Source organism: Narcine bancroftii, chromosome 12 (genome assembly GCF_036971445.1).
Source record: "Narcine bancroftii isolate sNarBan1 chromosome 12, sNarBan1.hap1, whole genome shotgun sequence".
Lineage (NCBI taxonomy): Eukaryota > Metazoa > Chordata > Chondrichthyes > Torpediniformes > Narcinidae > Narcine > Narcine bancroftii.
The window spans coordinates 61,236,419-61,259,998 of NC_091480.1; the positions used below are offsets into that span (position 1 = coordinate 61,236,419).

Consider the following 23,580-nt stretch of genomic DNA (forward strand, 5'->3'; position numbering starts at 1 on the left):
CGAGGGAGGGGAATAGGGAAGGTGAGAGGGAGAGACAGTGGGGGGTTGAGAGAGAGAGGGAAGGGGATGTGGGGGGAGAAGGGGAAGGGGATTGGTAGGGGGAAGGGAGTGGAAAGGCAAGGGGAATGGGGTTGGAGAGGGGGCATGGGGAGGAGGATGGGGACAGAAGGGGGGTGGGGAAGAGGATGTGGGGACAGAGAGGGGAGATGGGGACGAAAGGGGGGATGGAGAAGGGGGGTGTGGAAGAGAATAGGGGTCGGAGAGGGGAGGGGGATGGAGAGGGGAGATGTGGAAGGGGATGGGAGACGGAGAGGGGAGATAGGGGAAGAGGTTGGGGGACGGAGAGGGGAGATGGGGGACGGAGATTGGGGTAAGAGGATTGGATGGAGGGGAGATGGGGAAGAGGATGGGGATGGAATGGGGAGATAGGGGACAGAGAGGGGTGATGGGGAAGAGGATGGTGATGGAGAGGGGAGATGGGGAAGAGGATGGGGGAATGAGAGGGGGGATGTTGAGGGGGAACGGGGGACAGAGAGAGGGAGAGGTGAGGTAAGAGAAGGAGAGGGGGAGACAGGGGACCCTAACTTACCTTATCTGGATCCAAGGTGAAGTCGGAATCGAGCAGGTCCCCTGCACCTTCATCAGGCCCTGCATCATACATGTTGTAGGTGGGATTGCCGATCTCCACATTCATCATGCCATTCGTCATCCTCTGATGTTGGAAACCTTTCGCCCTGCAGTCGATCCATGGAGTGAGAAACAGTCTGGGGCGTGTCAAGTGAGATGTGGTCCAAGGGAGTGTAAAGTGGATAGGATCCCAGGGAGTGTAAAGGGAGTCTGGGTCCCAGAAAGTGAAGAGGGATTGAGTGACAGGTCCCGGGGAGGATAAAGGGAGACAGGGTAACGAAGAGGGTAAAAAGATACGGGGTCCCGGGAAGGGTAAACAAATATGGGGGAACGGGGAGTGTAAAGGGATACAGGGTAACGGGAAATGTAAAGAGATATGGAGTCCCGGGGAGGGTAAAGAGATATGGGGTTCCATGACGTGTAAAGGGGTTGGTAGACAGGGTCTTGGGGAGCGTAAAGAGAGCAGGAGACATTGTCCCTAGGATGTTAAGGGGCTGAAGACGGGGTCCCAGATGTGCGAGAGGGACTACGTGAACTTTACAACGTTGTTGAAACCTACCCTCGCGATCTTCTGTACCAACAAACTCCACCAACAGCCAGGATGATGATGAGGAGGAGACTAATGATCGGGATAATAATTGACGTGGTTTCTAAAATCAAGACCAGAGAGTTATTCAACACTTCCACACATTTCCCCCCAGACTCCTTCACTCCTGGAAAAACAAACCAAGCCTGTCTGGCCACTCAGCTTCACTGATGTCCTCAGTGCAGGCAACACCTCCTCTGCACCCTCTCCATCCTCCCCAGGGTAGAGACCAGAATGGTATAGTACACTCCCAGTGCAGACCAACCAGAGCTTTGTAAAGTTGAACACAAACTCCCAACTTTGATGTTCAATGTCCTAACCATCAAGTCAAGCCGCTTTCAGGGAACCATGGACTTGGACCACAAGGTCTCTCTCTGACCACAATTCCACAGTGTTGCACGATTCATGGAAAATTCCAGTGCTGTGGATATCCTGTAGTTCCTTTTGGCATTTATACTTATCTGAACCCCAGAATTCCCAGCATTCTGCTCCAAATCTGCGCCGATACAACCACCACAACGTCCATACTCAGATCTGGCACCTTAGCCTCTCGTACCCCCTTCCAGAACACTGTCAATGTCATCTCCACAAAGTAATTCCGATCCACCAAGTTAGTCCATGCACTCCACATCCACCAATTTATCCTTCCCCCTCTACAAGTCAAGGGTGTGAGGGAACACTCCCCATGTGCCTGGGTGGAGTTAGTCCATGCACTCCACATCCGCCACATTATCCTTCCCCATCTACAGGTCAGGGGTGTGAGTAAACACACCCCACATGGCTGGGTGAGTGTGGCTCTATCCACTCTCGAAGAGCTCTTCACTGTCCAGGACACAGCAGCCACTTGATTGCCTCATCCCTCCCCCACCCCCACCCCCCCACCCCACCAGTGCACAGTAAGTGCAGTTACTCTCTCGGGCTACTCCCAAACCCACCAGGTCTCCCACCTGGAAAGTCAAGGTGAGTGGGGACATCAACACCCACAGGTTCCCCCCTCTTCACCCAACTTGGACAGGTATTGCCAGCCCTTCCCCAGAATGCTTTCACTGAGGGAGTTCCAGAAGCTCTTTCACTACAACTTGAAGCAGCTCGTAACCTTCCCAAGGCGGGAAGCCCGGCGGGGATGGGAGATTAGTGGAGTGCGGGAACATACTTCCAGCTATGGCAGCTTCTCTCTCCTTCACATCACACTGAGGTCCTGTCCATCCTGAGACACACCTAAGAAACAAAGCACAGCCTGTTACTCTGGGACAGACAGGAGGCTGTTCAGCACTTCTCCATCTGTTACAGTGGGACAGGACAGGATGCTGTTCAGCCCCTCTCTGTCTGTTATACTGGGACAGGCCATTCAACCCTTCTCTATCTGTTACACCAGGACAGGAGGCCATTCATCCCTTCTCCAGCTTGTGATATTGTGACAGGACAGGAGGCCATTCAGGCCCTCGCTGTCTGTTAAACCAGGACAGGAGGCCATTCAGCCTATATCCTGTCTGTTAAATTGTGAAAGGACAGGAGGCCATTCAGCCCCTTTCCAGCCTGTTTTTACTGGGACAGGCCATTCACCCCCTCTCCAGCCTGTTATACCATGCCTGGAGGTCTTTTAGACATTAAGTTCCACCGCGTCACTCCATCCACCCCCAGCCCAGGGCTCACCTACACATGGGCAGGTCCCGTGCACGATCGAGCTCACAGATAGCGTTGTTGTGGCAATAATCCTCGCACGTCAGGCAACTGGAGCCCACCTTCCCGTCTGTGCAGCTGGTGTTCCGCAGGCCCGGGAAAGAAGCACAGTTAGCCTCCCACCTTTGTCTCATGCCCCCACCCTGACAGAACTGCCGAGTCCTCTCCCTCTGTTACTCTGGACAGACAGGAGGCTGTTCAGCATCTGGAACTCCCTCAGTGTGGAGAGAGAGGGGGGGGAGGAGAGAGAGAGGGAGGGGAGAGAAATGGGAAGGAGAAAGAGAGGGGGGAGGGGAATGAGGGGATGATCAGGGTGGGAGGGCAGAGTTCCACAGATTCACCACCCTCTAAGGGAAGACTTCCAACTGATCAACAGCCCAGTCTTCGGGGACTGGGACTTCTGGTTCTGGGTGGGACAAAGCTGGTTATTTTCTCTGGGGCACTAAAGTTTGAGGGGAAACCTGATGGAGGTTTGTAAAATGATGAGGGGCAGTGATAGGGTGGACAGTTTGAATGGTTTCATCACACACTGGAGCATGTGGGTTTAAAGAGGAGGGTGTGGATGGGGAAGTTTTTACACAGTGGTGGGGACCTGGAACAGACACAAGTGGACGTAGCAGATACGATGGCACGTCTGAGGCTTCCAGACAGACCCATGAATATGCAGGGGACAGGGGGGGATGGATGGTGTGCAGGCAATGTAGACTTTAAGTGGGACAGACCCATCGCCAAATGACCACAGTCTGTGTCCTCACACCTCTTCACCACTTTGCTGCGTTCCCCTCAGTGAACAGGTACAGACTTGCTACAGTGGAGGGGATAGGGTCGGGGGTAGGGTCAGGCTTGGGTACTGAGTCCGGGCTGGTAGAGGAACGGGGATAGGAGTGGGGACAGGGAGAGGGAGTGGGCATGAGAATGGGGAGTGGGGACAGAGACGGGGAGTGGGGATGGAGACGGTGAGGGGGAAAGAGACAGGGAGTGGGGAAAGAGACAGGGAGTGGGGACAGAGATGGAGACGGGGAGCGGGAACGGGGTCGGGGAGCGGGGACAGGGAATGGGAATGAGGATGGGGGTCGGGGAGAGGGGGCGAGGAGTTGTGTTGGGGAACTGGGGTTGGGTCGGGGAGAGGGACCAGAAATGGGGATGGGAAGATGGGATGGGAATGTGCAGTGGGGTCGGGGATGTAGAGTGGGGACAGGGATTAGGGATGAGGACAGGGTCAGGTTGGGATCAGGGACAGGGTCGAGGTTGGGTCAAGGTCCGTGCCCTGGTGTATTCCCTTCGGTCAACAGCCAATGACAGACTCACTTGCAGATGTGGTCACCATTGGATTGGACAGTGCAAGGATCCCCGTTGCATCGGTCGCACTTGTCAATCTCACACCTGCTTCCCTGGAAGCGGGCAGGGCACACACACTCCTTGGTGTTACCCTCCGTCAGTCGGCAGGTACCCGAGTTCAGGCAGAAGTCACTGCACCTCCCTGCAAGAGGCAGAATCAGGCATTAACTCAGAGGGTGGGCATCTGGGAGGGGCAGAGAGGAAATGGAGAGGGGGGAGAGGGACAGAGAGGGAATGAAGAGAGCGGGGGACAGAGAGGGAAAGGAGAGGGAGGGGGACAGAGAGGGAATGGAGAGAGAGGGGGACAGAGAGGGAATGGAGAGGGGGACAGAGAGGGAATGGAGAGGGGGACAGAGAGGGAATGGAGAGAGGGGGAATGGAGGGGGGGGCAGAGTGGGAATGAAGAGAGGGGGGGGACAGAGTTGGAATGGATAGAGAGAGGGAATGGAGAGAGGGGGGAACAGAAAGGGAATGGCGAGAGGGGCAGAGAAGGAATGGAGAGGGGGAGCAGAGAGAATGGAGAGAGGGGGACAGAGAGAATGGAGAGAGGGGGCGACAGAGAGGGAATGGAGAGAGAGCAGGACAGAGAAAGATGGGAAGGGGACAGAGGGAATGGAGAGGTGGGGACAGAGAGAGAATGGAGAGAGGGGGACAGAGAGGGAATGGAGGGGGAATGGAGGGAGGGGGAATGGAGGGAGGGGGAATGGAGAGGGGGGGAATGGAGAGGGGGGGAATGGAGAGGGGGGGAATGGAGAGGGGGGGAATGGAGAGGGGGGAATGGAGAGGGGGGAATAGAGAGAGGGGAAATGGAGAGAGGGGGGGTGAGCGTGGTGGGAGAGAAGGGGAGAAAGAGGGAGAGTGGGGACAGAAGGGAGGAGGTAGTGGGATGCTGTGGGTCAGCCACCTACTGTATTGACACCTCTCCCCATCGATGCCCGGGGGACAGTGACACTTGGGCTGGTTTCCTGTGTTGACGCTGCAGGAGGCTCCGTTCCTGCAGTACTGCTCACACACCCTCTGTCGGCAGTTTGGCCCTGTGAATCCATTTGGACACCGGCACGTCGGCATTCCTGAACACAAGCAAAACATCACAGACGGGCAGTCAGGAATGGGGCATGGGATGGGGAAGCCGGTGAGAGGGTGGATGGGACTGCGAGGGGGACAGGGTGGTCTGAGGAACATGATGGGGACTAGAAGGGCGGGGGATGGTAGGAGATGAGAGGGCAAGGAGAGAGTGCAGGGGAGGGTGGACTGAGAGGGAAGGGCAGGATGGAGTGGGAATGGAGAGAGGGGGAATGGAGGGGGGGACAGAGAGGGAATGAAGAGCGGGGGGGGGGACAGAGATGGAATGGAGAGGGCGAGAGGGGCAGAGAAGGAATGGAGGGGGGAGCAGAGAGAATGGAGAGAGGGGGACAGAGAGAATGGAGAGAGAGCGGGACAGAGTAAGAATGGAAGGGGACAGAGGGAATGGAGAGGTGGGGACAGAGAGAGAATGGAGAGAGGGGGACAGAGAGGGAATGGAGGGTGAATGGAGAGAGGGTGAATGGAGAGAGGGGGAATGGAGAGAGGGGGAATGGAGAGAGGGGGAATGGAGAGAGGGGGAATGGAGAGAGGGGGAATGGAGGGAGGGGGAATGGAGGGAGGGGGAATGGAGGGAGGGGGAATGGGCCAGGGCACCCTGCACACGCCATGCCCAGACAACACCCTACCAGAGGGCACCCTGTACACCCCGTTCTCGGATAGCACCCTACCAGAGGGCACCCTGTACACTCCGTGCTCGGACAGCACCCTACCTGAGGGCACCCTGCACACTTCAAGCCCAGACAGCACCCTACCTGATGGCGATGCGGTGCAGGTGCCACCGTTGTAGCAGTACTGACGACACTGGTCGCTCTCACACCTCTCGCCCGTGTAACGTGGCTGACACTTGCACTTGGCCTGGCTGCGCTCATTCAGGAAGCAGCTTCCCCCATTCAGGCAGCGCAGGGTGCAGGATCCGACAGTGGGGGCTGGGGGAGAGCAAAGGTTAGTACCCCCCTCCAAGAATACTCTCCCCCCCTCCCGGAACACCCCACCTGTCCCAAAACACCCCCTGAATACTCCACCCCTCCTAGAATACACCCATCCCAACAGAACACACCACCCAGAAAACACCCCTCCCAGAATATGGTGTACACTCCCCTCCCCTCCCTGTCTCTGCATAACCCCCTCTGGTCCCCTACACCCCTCCCTGTCTCTGTAACACCCTCCAGTCCCCCACACCCCTCCCTGTCTCTGAAACCCCCTCCGGTCCCCCACACCCCTCCCTGTCTCTCTAACCCCTTCTGGTCCTTACACCCCTCTCTGTCTCTGTAACCCCAGGAGCATGATGTGTCCCACCGTCGGGTGATGTGGTGGGCAGGGAGGTCTCAACGCAGGTTCCATTGACCATCATCCGACCATTGGGACAGGTGCAGGTGGCTCCAGTGGGACTCAGCAAGCACAGCCATTCACACTTCTTCCTGTCACAGGGATTGGTCACTGCAGGGGAGACAGAGAGAGGAGAAGGGGGGTTGTTAGAGGGGGAGGAGAGGTGTGGTAGGAGAGGGAGGAGAGGTGGGGATGCGGGATGAATCAGAGACAAAAAGGCACTCAGTTCCAGCCACAGATGCCTTGGCCCATCATCTCTGTGCTGTCTGCACTCATTCCAGTTGGTCACTGTGAGGTCCGGTTCAGAGTGGGGACAGTCAGCAGATGAACATGAATTGGTGCGAACTTTCAGGGAATGGGGAATGCCTTGGGGATGGGAAAAAACACGGGGGAAGGGGAAGGGGAAGGGAACGGAACAGGGAAGGGGAGGGGTACGAGGAAGGAGAGAGAATGGGGAAGGGGAGGAGGAACGGGGAAGGGGAGGAGGAACGGGGAAGGGAGGGGGAACGGGGAAGGGGAGGGGGAACGGGGAAGGGGAGGGGGAACGGGGAAGGGGAGGTGGAAAGGAGGTCTCTCCCACCCACCCGGCCCCCCGCTGACAGGTGTCTCACCGTCCTGCTGTTTGTACTGGTGGAAGAGCACAACGTCCGTTGCGTGCTTCAGTCCTGACGTGAGTGTCTGGGCACGGTCTCGGCCAAACTTGTGCACCTTGAAGATCCTGTTGTCACTGTAGGTTACGCCATAGATGTAATCCTCAAAGATGTCAATGCTGAACGGGTGGCTGAGACCTGGGGAGGTGACAAGCGAGGGTGAAGGGCAGAGGTATAGGAGGAAGGGGGGGGGGGGGGAAGAGAAATGAGCGATGGGGAGAGATAGAAGGAGAGGGAGGGAGGGGGGAGATGGAGAGGGAGGGTGGGGGCACTCTTCCCTTTCAGCTGTGCATGCGCACATGTGCTTTGCCACCAGCACACGAAGGAAATTAAGTGTGTAAAAAAAAAATGTTAGAATTATTAATTATACTTATTGAAAGTAATGTCTGAGCTAACTGTTCTTGTTAACTCGCTGGTTGGTTAAACAAGTCTTTAATTGTACTTGTGTTATGTTAAAACACGTCAGGACGGTTTGATTCGCCATGTGTGACAAGCTGTGACCAAATTATCCAGACACAATTTCAATTACATTTACACATCCAGTGCACACACTTTTGTCACAGGAAATTATTTGTACAAAAGTTGTGAGTACAGGGAACAGGGGCGTATGGAGGGTGAGAAGGGAGGTCACAGTGCCGAGCTGGGATCACCAATACCTTGCTTACTGTCGATGGCTACCACAGGGTCATTCCCATCCAGCCGAACACTGCCAATCATGGAGAGCTTGGCATCAGCCCAGTACAAACGCTGGTTGAAAAAATCGACAGCCAGGCCTGGAATCCAACACAAGCAAGGTGTGTGGGCAGTCTTCTGCCCCACTATCAGCCCCAATGTTCACTGCACCCCTGCTGGCCCCTCCCCTCTCCTGCCTCACAAGCCCTCCCCCTCTCCACCCCTACCGCCTCACTAACCCCCGCTGCCGGCCCCTCCTGCCTCATGGCCCCCTCCCCTCCTCCCACCGCACTAACCACCAGCCTCTCTCACTCTCCAACCATTCCTGCCTTGCTACCTCTTCACCCCTTCCCACCTTACTACCACCCCACCAGTCCCTCCCCCTCTCCAGCCTCAACTGCCTCTCCACCCCCTCACACCTCACTGCCCCCTAGCTGGCTCCACTAAACTCGTAGCACCCCCCCCCACTCTCTAGCCCTCCCGCCTCGCTGCTTCCTCCCGGTCTCCGCCCTCTCCTGCCTCACTGCACCCCTTCCCTGTCCCCTCCCTCCTCAACGCACACCCCCTCCTTCCTCAGAGCCCCTTCCTCCTCACCGTTGCCCCTCCAATCTACAGGAAAGAGGTGATGGGGAGGTTAGTGTGCAGGGGGAACCACGTGGAGTAGGGGAACGATACTCTGTGGAAGCAGCCCAGGGACATGTCAGTACCTGTTGGCCACTGCAGCTGATTTTCCACCAAAGTCCGTCGCAGGGTCCCATCCATGGAGGCTTTCTCAATTTTGGGGTGGTTGCCCCAATCCGACCAATACATTGTGCTGCAAGGAGATGACACTCAGGTCACATTAACCACGTTGTGTCGGACCAGCTCCGAACTGTCACGGAAAGCCCAAATCCCGATCACTCTCCTCTACAATACACTCTCAACTCCACATCTAAATAAAACCCCTTTACACACCCGGGATACCGTCACCCTTTACCCTACCCCATCTCCCTTTACCCTCCCCGGGACCCCATCACCCTTTACCCTCCCCATTACCCCATCTCCCTTTACCCTCCCTGGGACCCATCTCCCTTTACCCTGCCCTTTACCCCGTCTCAAACAACCCTCCCCGTTACCCCGTCTCAAACTAACCTCCCTGTTACCCCGTCTCCCTTTACCCCATCTCCCTTTACTCTCTCTCCGTTACCCCGTCTCCCTTTACCCTCCCTGGGGCCCCGTCTCCCTTTACCCTCCCTGGGACCCCGTCTCCCTTTACCGTTCCCATTAACCCGTCTCCCATTACCCTCCCCGGGACCCCGTCACCCTTTAACCTCCCCGTTACCCCATCTCAAACTACCCTCCCCACTACCCCGTCTCCCTTTACCCTCCCCGTTACCCCGTCTCCCTTTACCCTCCCCATTACCCCACCTCCCTTTGGACTTCCCAGGACCCTGTCACCCTTTATCCTCCCTGGAGCCCCGTCTATCTTTGGAATCCCCGGGGCCCCATCTCCCTTTACCCTTCCCTGGACCCTGTCTCCCTTTTCCCTCACCTGGACCTCGTCTCCCTTTACCCTCCCTGGGACCCATCTCCCTTTACCCTGCCCTTTACCCCGTCTCAAACTACCCTCACCGTTACCCCATCTCAAACTACCCTCCCCGTTACCCCATCTCCCTTTACCCTCCCCGTTACCCCGTCTCCTGTTACCCCGTCTCACTTTACCCCGTCTCCCTTTACCTTCCCCGTTATCCCGTCTCCCTTTACTCTCTCTTCGTTACCCCGTCTCCCTTTACTCTCTCTCCATTACCCCGTCTCCCTTTACTCTCTCTCCGTTATCCCGTCTCCCTTTACCCTCCCTGGGACCCCATTTCCCTTTACCCTGTCTCCCTTTACCCTCCCCGGTACCCCATCTCCCTTTTCCCTCCCCTGGACCCCGTCTCCCTTTGGACTCCCCGGGACCCTGTCTCCCTTTGGACTCCCCGGGACCCCGTCTCCCGTTACCCTCACCTGGACCCCACCTCCCTTTGTACTCCCCAGGACCCTGTCACCCTTTACCCTCCCTGGAGCCCTGTCTACCTTTGGACTCCCTAGGACCCCGTCGCCCTTTACCCTTCCCTGGGACCCCGTCTCCCTTTACCCTCCCCAGGACCCCATCTCCCTTTGGACTCCCTGGGACCCCGTCGCCCTTTACACTCCCTGGGATCCCGTCTCTCTTTACCCTCCCAGTTGCCCCTTCTCCTTTTGCCCTCCTCAGGACCTATCTCCCTTTACCCTCCCCAGGACCCTGTCTCCCTTTACCCTCCCGTTACCCCATCTCAAACTACCCTCCCCGCTACCCCGTCTCCCTTTACCCTCTCCGTTACCCCGTCTCCCTTTACCCTCCCCATTACCCTGTCTCAGTTTACCCTCCCCGGGACCCTGTCTCCCTTTACCCTTCCTGGGACCCTGTCTCCCTTTACACACCCTGTTATCCTGTCCCCCTCTACACTCATAGGGACCTTGTCTCCTGTTGTTTATTGTAGAATTTATTATAGTGTTTCCTCACACCCAATCCCTCCTGGAGGTCACACAGACAATAGGTCAGGGTGGTTATCGGTGATTCTTTGGCAAGGGAATACTCACCCTCGTAATGGGTCAACAACCACAGCATGTGGCTCATCGATCATTCCTGAGATCAAGGTTTTGCGGTTTTCCCCACGAATCTGTGCCACCTCAACAACATCTCTTCCCGAGTCTGTCCAGTAGATGTTCTCAGCAACCCAGTCAACTGCAATACCTCGAGGCATCTTCAGTCCTGGAATCTGGTGAGATGAAGGGTAAGAGATGGGAAGAGAAAGGTGGGGATGGGGGAGAGGGAGAATGGGGGAGAGCTAGCATGGCAGAGAAGAAGAGTGAGGGAGAGGGGTGAGAGGGAGAGGGGAGTGAGGGAGAGTGGGGAGAGGGAGAACAGGGAGAGGCAGAACAAAGGAGAGAGGGAGAGCAGGGGAGAGGGAAAGCGGGGAGAGGGAGAATGGTGGAGAGGGAGAGGTAGAGCGGGGAAGAGGGAAGGGAGAGCTGGGAGGGAGAACAGAGAAGGGGACAGGGAGAGCAGAGAGGGGGAGAGCGGGGAGAGGGAGTAAGAGGGGAAGGGGAAGCAGGATGGTTGGATGCTCATTCAAGCTCCCTGCTGCGACTCACATTGAGGTCAACCACATTGGTGTCAAGCTGCCTCCGACTGCGACTGCCAGCGGGAGTGGACAGGTCACGGAAGGAGATCTTGCCTGTGTGCCAGTTGGTCCAGTAGATGACGTTGGCCTTGATGTGGGCATCCATGGCATCAATCCTGACAGACTCATCTCCCTGGAAGGCCTGTTCATAGGCTGAGTTGGGATTGAAGGGGTAGAGGCTCCGGATTTCATTGTCATCTGCGATGTACAGGACCTGCTGTTCCGAGCCTGGTGTGGGAGCCCCAGGGAAACAGGGTGGGGGAGAGGTGTGAGGAGAACACATCAGCCAAAGGGACTTAGTCAATGTCAACATCACAAGTGAGTCAATAGAGGGGAGGGAGGTGACGAGGTGTAGACGGGGTCGATGGAGGGGAGGGGGTGTGATGAGGTGTAGACGGGGTCGATGGAGGGGAGGGGGTGTGATGAAGTGTAGATGGGGTCGATGGAAGGGAGGGGGTGTGATGAGGTGTAGATGGAGTCGACAGAGGGGAGGGAGTGTGATGAGGTGTAGATGGAGTCGATAGAGGGGAGGGGATGTGATGAGGTGTAGATGGGGTTGATGGAGGGGAGGGGGTGTGATGAGGTGTAGACGAGGTCAATGGAGATGAGGTCAATGTGATGGTCTGAGCAACATTCACAAATGGTCAGCTCCTAATCCAGGCTGATGGGAAAAGAGAAGTTGGAGTGAAGGATCTGCACAGTGATGGTGGCCGAAGGGCCTGTTTCTCTGCCAACCAGCTCTTGGACAGTGGGTGGGGGAGAGTGATGTTACCTTCAGCTTTGCATGTGTGGTTGTGACCCTTCATATAATTCTTAGAGCAGGTGCACATGTAGGCTCCCTTGGTGTTGTTGCAGTACTGCGAGCACACGCCGAAGTTCAAGCACTCATTCTTATCTTGAAAAGGCAAAGGAAGGAGAATTGATCAGAACAAGTCCGACCATGGGGAACATCCTGTCAGTACATTGCTCCGCAGTGATGCCAGGACTGGAGGTGTGATTACAGCACCACCCCAGGTCAGGAGGTTTGATTACAGCACAACCCCAGGTCAGGAGGTTTGATTACAGCACCACCCCAGGTCAGGAGGTTTGATTACAGCACCACCCCAGGTCAGGAGGTGTGATTACAGGACTACCCCATGTCAGGATCAGGAGGTGTGATTGATTACAGCACCACCCCATGTCAGGGTCAGGAAGTGTGATTACAGGACTACCCCAGGTCAGGAGGTTTGATTACAGGACTACCCCAGGTCAGGAGGTGTGATTACAGGACTACCCCAGGTCAGGAGGTTTGATTACAGCACCACCCCAGGTCAGGAGGTTTGATTACAGCACAACCCCAGGTCAGGAGGTTTGATTACAGCACCACCCCAGGTCAGGAGGTTTGATTACAGCACCACCCCAGGTCAGGAGGTTTGATAACAGCACCACCCCAGGTCAGGGTCAGGAGGTGTGATTAAGCACCACCCCAGGTCAGGAGGTGAGATTACAGCTCCCTCCTCCCCTTCCTACTCCTCCCCATCCCCACCCACCTTCACACTGTTGTCGTTCTTGGTTGTACTGAAATCCGTGTCGACACACACAATACGACGCCCTCTTGCTCTCTCTGCATTCTGCGTTGTCTGTACACACACCCTTGCATTGTGGGCCTGTGCTCAGGGAGACAGGACAACATTTCAGAGGATGAGGAGGGCCCCCAGGTTTCAGCCTGATTCCCCACTTCACCTGTTCCCTTTCTCTCCCCTTCCCCTTTATCACCCCTCTCCCATTTCACACTTCCTGTCTCATCCTTCCCATCTGCCCCCTCCCTGTCTCACATCCCCATCTAAGAACCCTGTTCCTGTTAGAATGGGCTGGGATTACAGGCAGGTCTGCTTATCTGAGGCAAGAGAAGGGTGATGCGTGGGGGAGAGGAGAAGCTGGGGGAAGGGGAGAGGCAGAGGGAAGGGGGAGAGGTGGGGATAGGGGTGAGCCAGGGGAGCCAGTGAGAGGTAGGGGAAGGGAAGGAGAGAGGCAGGGGAAGCTTCATTCACCTCCCCCCAACTTCAGTGCCCCACCCATCTGAGCGCCCCTCACTCACCTCTCACTGACCCCAGCTCCCCTATGATCCCTGACCCAGAAAGAAACCTACTTTTGAGACAGTCTTGTTCATCAGAGCCTCCATCCCCACAGTCCTCCCAGTTGTTACAGGCCAGCAGCTGGCCAATGCACCTGCCGTTTGAACAGGTGAACTGGTCTTTTCCACAGGCTTTGGGTTTGCTGGTTGGTTTCTCTGCAAACAAGACAAAAGCTATTGTTGTTAAAGACCAAGGATTGCTGGACAGCCTCTGTGTGCAACTCCGTCTGATCCTTGCTGCAGAAGCAATCGTCAGGACTCACGTGATCTCACTGAACTTCTCCCATCAGAATTTGTTGACACGTGGACATGTAAACAAGGATCGGATATGGAAATATACACAGGATTGGACCTGGAAGTGTACAAAATTGGACGTGGACATGCACATGGGGTTGGACATGGATGTGCACACAGATCGGACGTGGACGTGCACATGGGGGTCGGACGTGGACACAGACAGGAAATTGTACAAAGTAAACACTCAGTGTGAACCGTGCAAAGGCAGGTATATGCAAAAGAAGGATTAAATTGCACACACGCAGATATACATTTACACAAAAATATACACTCATGGTGCAGATCGACACACACAGTTATCGACACCGTGATCCACAAAAACACATTACCACAATTGTCTTCGTCTGTGTGATCACCACAGTTGTCCACGCCATCACATCTCCGAGAGAGGGCCAAACAGACCCGGTTATTCCTGCACCGCAATGGTCGCTGGGGTGGACACTGGAATCTCACTGTGGGGAGAGAGGCAACAACTGTTAGCAATCACATCACTGCCCCTCTGTTTCCACCTCCCCTCCCTCCTAACCTCCCCTCTTACCCACCTCCCTTCCATCCAACCTCCCCTCCATCCCCAACTCCCCCCTCCTCACTGCCTCCCCACCTCCTTTCCCTCCCAACCTCTTCTCCCTCCAACCTCCCCTCCCTCCCCTCCGTCACCACCTCCCCTTGTCTCCCCTCCCTCTCTGCACCATGAATTAGTGTGAACAGCTGCATGTACACTGCTTCAGGAATATCATTGCACAGTGGAGCATGTGGAGACAGAACAAAGTGAGGCAGTGGGTTCAGTGGGAATAGGGAGGGGGAACAGGTGGAAGGAGAATGAGGGGAGAGGGAACAAGGAATGAGGAGAGAGGGAATGGGGTTTGAAGGGAGCAGGAGGGAGAATAGAGGGAAGGGGATAGGAGCATGGGAACGGTGGTGGGGGAACAGGGGAGGGGGGAACAGGGTGGGGGAATGTGGCAAAGGGTGACAGGGAAGGGAGGGGGAGGGGTGGGAAAGGGGGACAGGGGAAGGGGGATGGAGAGTGAAATGGGAAAGGAGGATCGGACACGGTGCAGCATGGGCACTCACAGCATTCCTCTTGACGTTCGTCAGAGTTGTCACCACAGTCGTCTTCACCGTCACATCTCCAGGCGAGCGGTTTACACAGGGTGTTGTTGCACTGGAACTCATCGAGTGGACAGGTCCTCACCACTGGGACAGAGCACACTCATCAAATCACACAGTCCACAGGCACCACTCAGTCACAGCAACCCTCTTCTCAGCCCAACTATAACAGCACATCAATCTCTGCTTCACCCCACTCCCAGAGATGTCCAACACCCCCATCCCGTCTCCCCCTTCCCCACCCCCGAAGCTGTCCAACACCCCCATCCCGTCTCCCCCTTCCCCACCCCCAGAAATTCCCAACACCCCCATCCCTTCTCCCCACCCACGGAGATTCCCAACACCCCCATCCCGTCTCCTCTTTCCCAGCCCCGGAAATTCTCAACACCCCCATCCCTTCTCCCCACCCACGGAGATTCCCAACACCCCCATCCCATCTCTCCCTTCCTCACCCACAGGAATTCCCAAAACCCCATCCTGTCTCTCCCTTCCCCACACCCAGAAATTCCCAACACCCCCATCCCTTCTCCCCACCCACGGAGATTCCCAAAACACCCATCCCGTCTCTCCCTTCCCCATCCCCAAGAATTCCCAATACCCCCATCCCGTCTCCCCCTTCCCCACCCCCAGAAATTCCCAACACCCCCATCCCTTCTCCCCACCCACGAAGATTCCCAACACCCCCATCCCGTCTCCTTCCCCAGCCCCGGAAATTCTCAACACCCCCATCCCTTCTCCCCACCCACGGAGATTCCCAACACCCCCATCTCATCTCCCCCTTCCTCACCCCTGGATATTCCCAACACCCCTTACCATCTCCCCTTTCCCCACCCCCAGATACTCCCAACACCCCCATCCCGTCTACCCCTTCCCCACCCCCAGAGATGTTCAACACTCCCATCCCGTCCCCCCCTTTCCCACCCCTGGAAATTCCCAACATCCCCATCTTATTCCCACGCACATTAACCTTCTCCTGACAAGGTAACCACCGCCCATTGCTCGCATCTAGATCTACAGTGCAGGAGGAATTTGGCTCACCAGAACCGCAGTTGTCCTCATCACTGCCGTCCATGCAGTCAGCATCGTTGTCACAGTGCCAACGGTGGGGGATGCAGTGCCCGTTACGGCACTGGAATTGGTCGGCTTCACAGCGCACCACACAATCCTTCTGTTGGAGGGCAGGCCGTCACACAGAGAGGGGGCGTGGGGAGAGATGGAGCAGAGAGGGAGGGGATGGGGAGCGAGAGAACAGAGCAGCAGAGAGGGCGGAGAGGATTAAGAATGAGGGAGACGAGTGGTCAAGATTAGGGGGAGATAGGAAAAGGGTTGAGGGGAGGAGGAGATGTGGGGGAGAATGGGAGACCAGAGGGGATGGGTGAGAGAAGGTTGAAGGGAGAGGGGGGGTGAGAAAATGGGTAATGAGGTGAAGGGAGTTAGGGAGGGGGGGGGTGTGGGGAGAGAGCGAAGATGGGGATGGGGTTAGGGAGGGGGGTGTGGAGAGAGGGGATGGGGTGAGGGGGGGATGGGGTGAGAGGGGGGGATGGGGTGAGAGGGGGGGATGGGGTGAGAGGGGGGGATGGGGTGAGAGAGGGGATGGGGTGAGATGGGGGAATGATATGGTTAGTTATATGGGGAGGGAAGGAGGAGATGGGATGTGGGTATTGGGAATATCTGGGGGTGGGGAAGTGGGAGATAGGATAGGGGTGTTGGACATCTCCAGGAGTGGGGAAGGGGGAGATAGATGTGGGTGGTGGACATTTCCGGGCATGGGGAAGGGGCAGACGGGTAGGGGTACTGGACATCTCTGGGGGTAGACGGACTGGAATTTGCTGGCTGTAGAGGTTTAGGAGTGGGATTGGAACGTGGACAGTACAGACACACTGGTGCTACACTCACCTCATCGGAACCATCTGCACAGTCGTGGTCACCATCGCATTTCCAGCGTCCTGCGATACACCGACCATTGGCGCAGGCAAACTCACTCTCTGAACAGGCACGAGGGGCTGCACAGGGGTGAGGGAGGGAGGCAAGGTTGACGATTACAGCATCCATTCAGTGGAGGTATAGGCGAATGTGTGTGGGAGGAGGGCGAATGGGGTGGCGTGAGGAAGCAGTGAAGAACTGGCTGCCATGCCTTCTTTACCAGCCTGCCCATTTGTGTGACCCCCCAGATCCCTCAGTTTATCCTTCAGTCTGAACCCAACTCACCCTCCAAACGCCATCTCCATGGGACACCCCTGCCTGACACAGCATTGAAACAGGTCCTTCAGCCCATCATCCTTGCCATCGGTTGACCAAGCCAGTTTTATTATTCCCATCTCCTCCATGATTCTCCTCCTCACCCACACACTGGTTACAACTGTACAGAACGTTGGGAAGACCACACTTGGAGTATTGTGGTTAGTTCTGGGCACCCAGCTATAGGAAGGATGTCACTGAGCTGGAAAGGGGGCAGGAAGGATTCACTAGGATGTTCCCAGGACTGGAGGGCTGGAGTTACGAGGAGAGGCTGGATAGGCTGGAGCTTTTCTCCCTGGAGTGGAGGAGGCTGAGGGGGGACCTTATAGAGGTATATAAAATCATGAGGGGCATGGATCAGGTGGGTGGTCACAGTCTTTTCCCCAGGGTCGGGGAGTCTAAAACGAGAGGGCACAGGTTTAAAGGGAGAGATTTAAAGGGAACCTGAGGGGCACCTTCTTCTTCACTCAGAGGGTGGTGGGTTTGTGGCATGAGATGCCACAGTAAGTGGTGGAGGTGGGGAGATTTGAATAGGTCCATGGATGGGAAAGGTTTAGAGGGAGATGGGCCGAACGCAGGGAAAGGGGACCAACTCAGATTGGAGACTGGGTCGGCAGGGACGGGTTGGGATGAAAGAGCCTGTTTCATTGCAGTATAACTGTATGTCATTCCCCCACTGTCCCCATTCATTGTTGGGTTGTAGGAGGAAACCAGAGCACTGCGATAACACCCACACACACGTATACCCAGACATACACATAGATACATACACAAAAACACACACACGTATACCCAGACATACACAGATACATACACAGACACACACGTATACCCAGACATACACATAGATACACACACACACACACACGTATACCCAGACATACACATAGATACATACACACACACACACACACACACGTATACCCAGACATACACATAGATACATACCCACACACACACACGTATACCCAGACATACACATAGATACATACCCACACACACACATGTATACCCAGACATACACATAGATACATACACAGACACACACATGTATACCCAGACATACACATAGATACATACACACACACACGTATACCCAGACATACACATAGATACATACACACACACACACGTATACCCAGACATACACATAGATACATACACACACACACACGTATATCCAGACATACACATAGATACATACACACACACACATGTATACCCAGACATACACATAGATACATACACACACACATGTATACCCAGACATACACATAGATACATACAGACACACACATGTATACCCAGACATACACATAGATACATACACACACACACGTATACCAAGACATACACATAGATACATACAGACACACACATGTATACCCAGACATACACATAGATACATACACAGACACACACATGTATACCCAGACATACACATAGATACATACACAGACACACACATGTATACCCAGACATACACATAGATACATACACAGACACACACATGTATACCCAGACATACACATAGATACATACAGACACACACATGTATACCCAGACATACACATAGATACATACAGACACACACATGTATACCCAGACATACACATAGATACATACACAGACACACACATGTATACCCAGACATAGACATAGATTCATACACAGACACACACATGTATACCCAGACATACACATAGATACATACACAGACACACACATGTATACCCAGACATACAAATAGATACATATACAGACACACACATGTATACCCAGACATACACATAGATACATACACAGACACACACACGTATACCCAGACATACACATAGATACATACACACACACACGTATACCCAGACATACACATAGATACATACACAGACACACACAAGTATACCCAGACATACACATAGATACACACACAGACACACACACACACACACACACACACACAGACAGATAGACACACACACACATTTACCAGAATGATGCCTGGATTGGAAAATGTCTTTCTGAGGCAAGGTTAGCAGAGCTGGGAGTTTTCTCTTTGGAGCATAGAGGATGATAGGAGATTTAATCGAGAGGCAAGATTCTGAGAGGCATGGACAAGGTGGACAAACAGTGCCTGTTTCCCAGGGCAGGATCAGTAAACACCAGGGGACATGTGTACAAAGTGAAAGCCTGGAGGTTTAGGGGAGACGTCATGGGTAGGGTTTTTTTTGTTTTGTTTTTTTTTTACACACAGAGAGTTGTGAGGGCCTGGAACACTTTGCCAGGGAAGGTGGGAAGGTGAAACATTGGGGGCATTTAGGAGACTTTTAGACAGGCACATGAATGGAATAAAAATAGAGAGGTACGGGGTAGGAGGGTTTAGTATTTTTCAATTTTATTTTTTGGTAGGAATATGTAGTTCCACGCAACAAGGAGCGACGAAAGGCCTGTAAAATCCTATTACAGTAGAATATTCTATACAGACACACACACACACTCAGGGACACATACTCACTCATAGATATTCAGATACACACGCATACACACTCAGGGCCACAATCACACACACACACAGGGACACACACTCACAGGGATACACACACACACACACACACACACACACACTCAGGGACAGACACCACACACAGATACCCACATACACTCAGATACGCACACACTCACTCTGATACACAAATACTCAGATAAACACACACACATGCACACACAGATACACACATACACTCAGGAACACACTCACTCGCACACAGATATATACACACTCTCAGGCACACACACACACCCTCATGCACACACAGATACTGCCCCTCCCTTCTCATTGACAGTGAGCTGGTTTCACAACACAGTTCACTCACATTGTGCAGTCAGCTCATTGAAGACACAAACCTACCTCGTCCACGCACCCTCAAGTACAGTGACAGTGTTAATACAAGAAGAAAATAAAAAAAAGACAAAATGAGACAATGGTTTCATGAGAATGCAAGAAAATATATACATTGAGACATGCCAGGAAAAGCAGACACAAGTGAACCTGTCGAGCCTACGGAATCTGGCTCAGAATCTGCCCCCCCAATAAACCTTCCTCAGTCACGAGTTCAAACAAATTTCAAATGATGCATGGGATAAAAAGATGAGTGAAATCTTGCAGTGCACCACACCAGGAGATCCTGATCGTACTGGTTTGGCCCTGTGCAAGTCATGGGCACACTTGTACCGCTGCCCAATGTGTGCGTGCACAACAGCCTGTCCACTGCAGCCTGCGTGCCTTGCTCTGTGTACATGCAGCACATGCAAACTGCACGCAGTGCATGCATGTCTGAGCACATGTGTGAACCGTCTTCTGTCACCCCTGCTGGGGAGCCTGACATAGCTCAGGCAATGCTGATACACCCACCTCTAGATGTACTGATGCGCGCGAGCACGCAATCTCTGACCAGGAAGTCCACAGCAGAGAAGAGGCTAGTGTGAAAGTGGGCAGGAAGCGCAGACCCAACGCAGATCCACGATCTCAGATGGACACAGACTCTGTGACAGAGTGGTCAGGAGCGCACACCCGCAACCCTGAACACAGACTCTGGGTGAGAGTGGACAGGAAGTGTAGACCCCAATGCAGATCCACAACCCCGAACACAGACTTTGCGTGAGAGTGGGCAGAAAGCACAGACCCAACGCAGATCTGTGACCCCGGACCCAGACTCTGCGTGAGAATGGGCAGGAAGTGCAGACCCCAACGCAAATCTGCAATCCCAGACAGACACAGATTCTGCGCAAGAGTGGGCAGGAAGCGCACACCCCAACTCAGATCCGCGACCCCGGACGGACACTTACTACACCCTTCCTCATCAGAGTTATCGCCACAATCGTTGTCATAGTCACACTGCCAGCGTCCAGGGACACAGCGGTTGTTACGGCAGCGAAACTGATAGGGCTCACACGTCCTTTCATCTGCGGCAGGGAGAGAGCACAGACCGTGAGGAGAGATGGGGAGTGAGGGGTGAGGGAGGGCGGGCAAGGAGGGAGGATGAGTGGGTGAAGGAAGGGGCGAGGAGGGAGGGTGGGCGTGACGAGGGAGGGAGGGGGTGAGGAGAGAGGGAAAGTGATGAGGAGGGGTGTGACGAGGGAGGGAGAGGAGAGGGGGCGGAGAGAGGGAGAGTGAGGAGAGAGGGAGAGTGAGGAGAGAGGGAGAAGTAGGGAAGGGGAGAGGAGAGGGAGTGAGAAGGGGAGAGGAGGAGTGAGAGTGAGAAGGGAGGGCGAGAAGGGAGGGTGAGTGAGGAGGGAGGGAGAGGGTGAATGAGGAGGGAGGGAGGAAGAGGTGCTCACCATACTGACGGTCTGACTTACCACATTCCTCCTTCGGTTCATCTGAGCCGTCTCCACAGTCGTCCTCACCATCACATTTCCAACGAGCTGGGATGCAACGTCCAGAATCCTTGCATCGGAACTCGTCAACTCCACAAGTCATCTGGGCTACAGGAGGGAAAAGGAGGTCATTGTCGATGGAGAAGGTATACCCACCTCAATCCTATTTCCCCACACAACCTCACCAACCTGCCCACACCCCTCCCTATCTTTGTAGCTCCTCCAGTCCCCTACACCCCTCCCTATCCCTGTAACCACCTCCGGTCCCTACACCCCTCCCTGTCTCCGTAACGTCCTCCAGTCCCTATACCCCTCCCCGTTTCTGTAACCACCTCCAGTCCCCTACACACCTCCCCATCTCTGTAGCCCCCTCCAGTCCCTATACCCCTCCCTGACTCTGTAACCTCTCCGGTTCCTACATCCTCCCTCTCTCTGTAACCCTCTTCAGTCCCCTACACCCCACCCCATCTGTTACCCCCACTGGTCCCCCACACCCCTCCCCGTCTCTGTTACCCCATCCAGCCTTGACACTCCACCCTCCATGTCACCAGATCTGCAGTTGGAATTGGGGAGTGTGCAGGAGACTCACTGCAGTTTGCCGGCTCATCTGAGTGATCCATACAGTCGTTGTCTCGGTCACAAACCCAAACACGGGGGATACACCTCTTGGTGGTGGCACACTGGAACTGATTGGGTGCACAGGTGACCTCCGCTGCAGGGGAGAGGAAGACAACAGCATCATTTGACAACTTTTTCTTTCCAGCTATTATCAAACACCCCTTTGTTCGGGGAGGAGTCACATGATGGAGTAGTGGCCGGACGGTGAACTCCAGCCCTATCCAGAAAAGTCGGGAAAAACAAGAGAAAATACAAAGGCACAGAAATACAAGTTAAAGAAAAGTGAGTATAAAGGTGGAAAGAAGATGGAGACAAAAGAAGAAAAATCAAAATCAACGGTAAGAAGAGAGGAAGAGAAGACAACGGAGGAAAAAGGTGAAGGCCTTACCTGTCCGAAGAGGCCCACTGTGGAGAGAGGAGCCCACTACCTCAGGTCGGTAGAAAAAGAACTACAACAATGGCTCACAGAGCCGAGTAAAAGTGCGCAACCGCGCATGAAAAAAAAACACACCGACGGGAGGGGGGACCAGCTGGGGAGTCGATCTCCACAGCCGGCATCGACAGCTGCAGAACACCTGCAGCAAGAAGAGACCACAGAAGACAATGGAAACAAGAAAGAAGAGAAGGAAAGGGCAAAAAAGAAACAACAGATGGCCAACCCAGAGGAAGAAGAAGAGGAAGAATGCAGTGAAATAGATAAAGGGAAAGGCAAGGTAAAGGATATACTTGCTCTTGTTAGAGGATACATGGAGTCATTTAAAGAATGGCAAACACAGGAATTCAATGATTTAAGAAGAAGAATAAACAACACAGAAGAGAAAGTGAATAAAATAGATATGACCTTAACAGAAATGGGGAAAAAAATGGACAAGATGGAAGAACGGGCAGTAGCAGCAGAAATGGAAGTAGAAGACTTAAAAAAGAAATTGGAGGAATCTAATAAAAAAAATAAAGAGACACAAGAACTACTAGCTCAAAAAATAGATATAATGGAAAATTATAACAGAAGAAATAACATAAAGATAGTGGGCCTTAAGGAAGATGAAGAAGGCAAGAATATGAGGGAGTTTATAAAAGAGTGGATCCCTAAGACCCTAGGATGTCCAGAACTACAGCAAGAAATGGAAATAGAAAGGGCACATAGAGCATTGGCCTCTAAACCACAACCACAACAAAAACCAAGATCTATTGTAGTAAAATTCCTAAGATATACTACAAGAGAAAAGGTACTGGAGAAGACAATGGAAAAAGTAAGAGAGGGCAACAAACCACTGGAGTATAAAGGGCAAAAAATCTTCATTTATCCAGATATAAGTTTTGAACTCCTAAAGAAGAGAAAAGAGTTCAATACAGCAAAGGCGATTTTATGGAAGAAAGGGTATAAATTTACACTGAAGCATCCTGCGGTATTGAAAATATTTATTCCAGGACAACAAAACAGACTGTTCTCGGATCCAGAAGAAGCACGAAAATTTGCAGAACAATTACAAAAATAGACTAAGAGATGAAGACGGGTAATGAGAGTAAAAATGATCACGATTGATATGTATGTGGGTAAAGACAAAAATAGACTGAGGGATGAAGACGGGTAATGAGGGTAAAAATGACCACGAGTGATATGTATGCGGGTAAAGAGGTACAAGAGTGAATAGAGACAATGGGCATACATGAAAGTATCTGTAA

At 53.8% G+C, this 23,580-nt stretch overlaps 1 protein-coding gene across 1 annotated transcript in view; it reads right to left on the minus strand.

Moving 5' to 3' along the window:
• The window catches only part of LOC138747241 (low-density lipoprotein receptor-related protein 1-like), a 226,791-nt gene that overhangs the window by 2,019 nt on the left and 201,192 nt on the right, over positions 1-23,580 (minus strand). Inside the window, 23 exon segments of the mRNA XM_069906283.1 lie at positions 590-734; positions 1,187-1,277; positions 2,367-2,431; positions 2,867-2,971; positions 4,202-4,373; positions 5,140-5,301; positions 6,067-6,240; positions 6,611-6,751; positions 7,252-7,428; positions 7,947-8,063; positions 8,670-8,776; positions 10,564-10,742; positions 11,119-11,375; positions 11,920-12,042; positions 12,677-12,793; positions 13,276-13,416; positions 13,887-14,009; positions 14,629-14,751; positions 15,703-15,832; positions 16,561-16,667; positions 20,749-20,865; positions 21,262-21,387; positions 21,869-21,991. Coding sequence (XP_069762384.1) covers positions 590-734; positions 1,187-1,277; positions 2,367-2,431; positions 2,867-2,971; positions 4,202-4,373; positions 5,140-5,301; positions 6,067-6,240; positions 6,611-6,751; positions 7,252-7,428; positions 7,947-8,063; positions 8,670-8,776; positions 10,564-10,742; positions 11,119-11,375; positions 11,920-12,042; positions 12,677-12,793; positions 13,276-13,416; positions 13,887-14,009; positions 14,629-14,751; positions 15,703-15,832; positions 16,561-16,667; positions 20,749-20,865; positions 21,262-21,387; positions 21,869-21,991 — 3,122 coding nt within the window.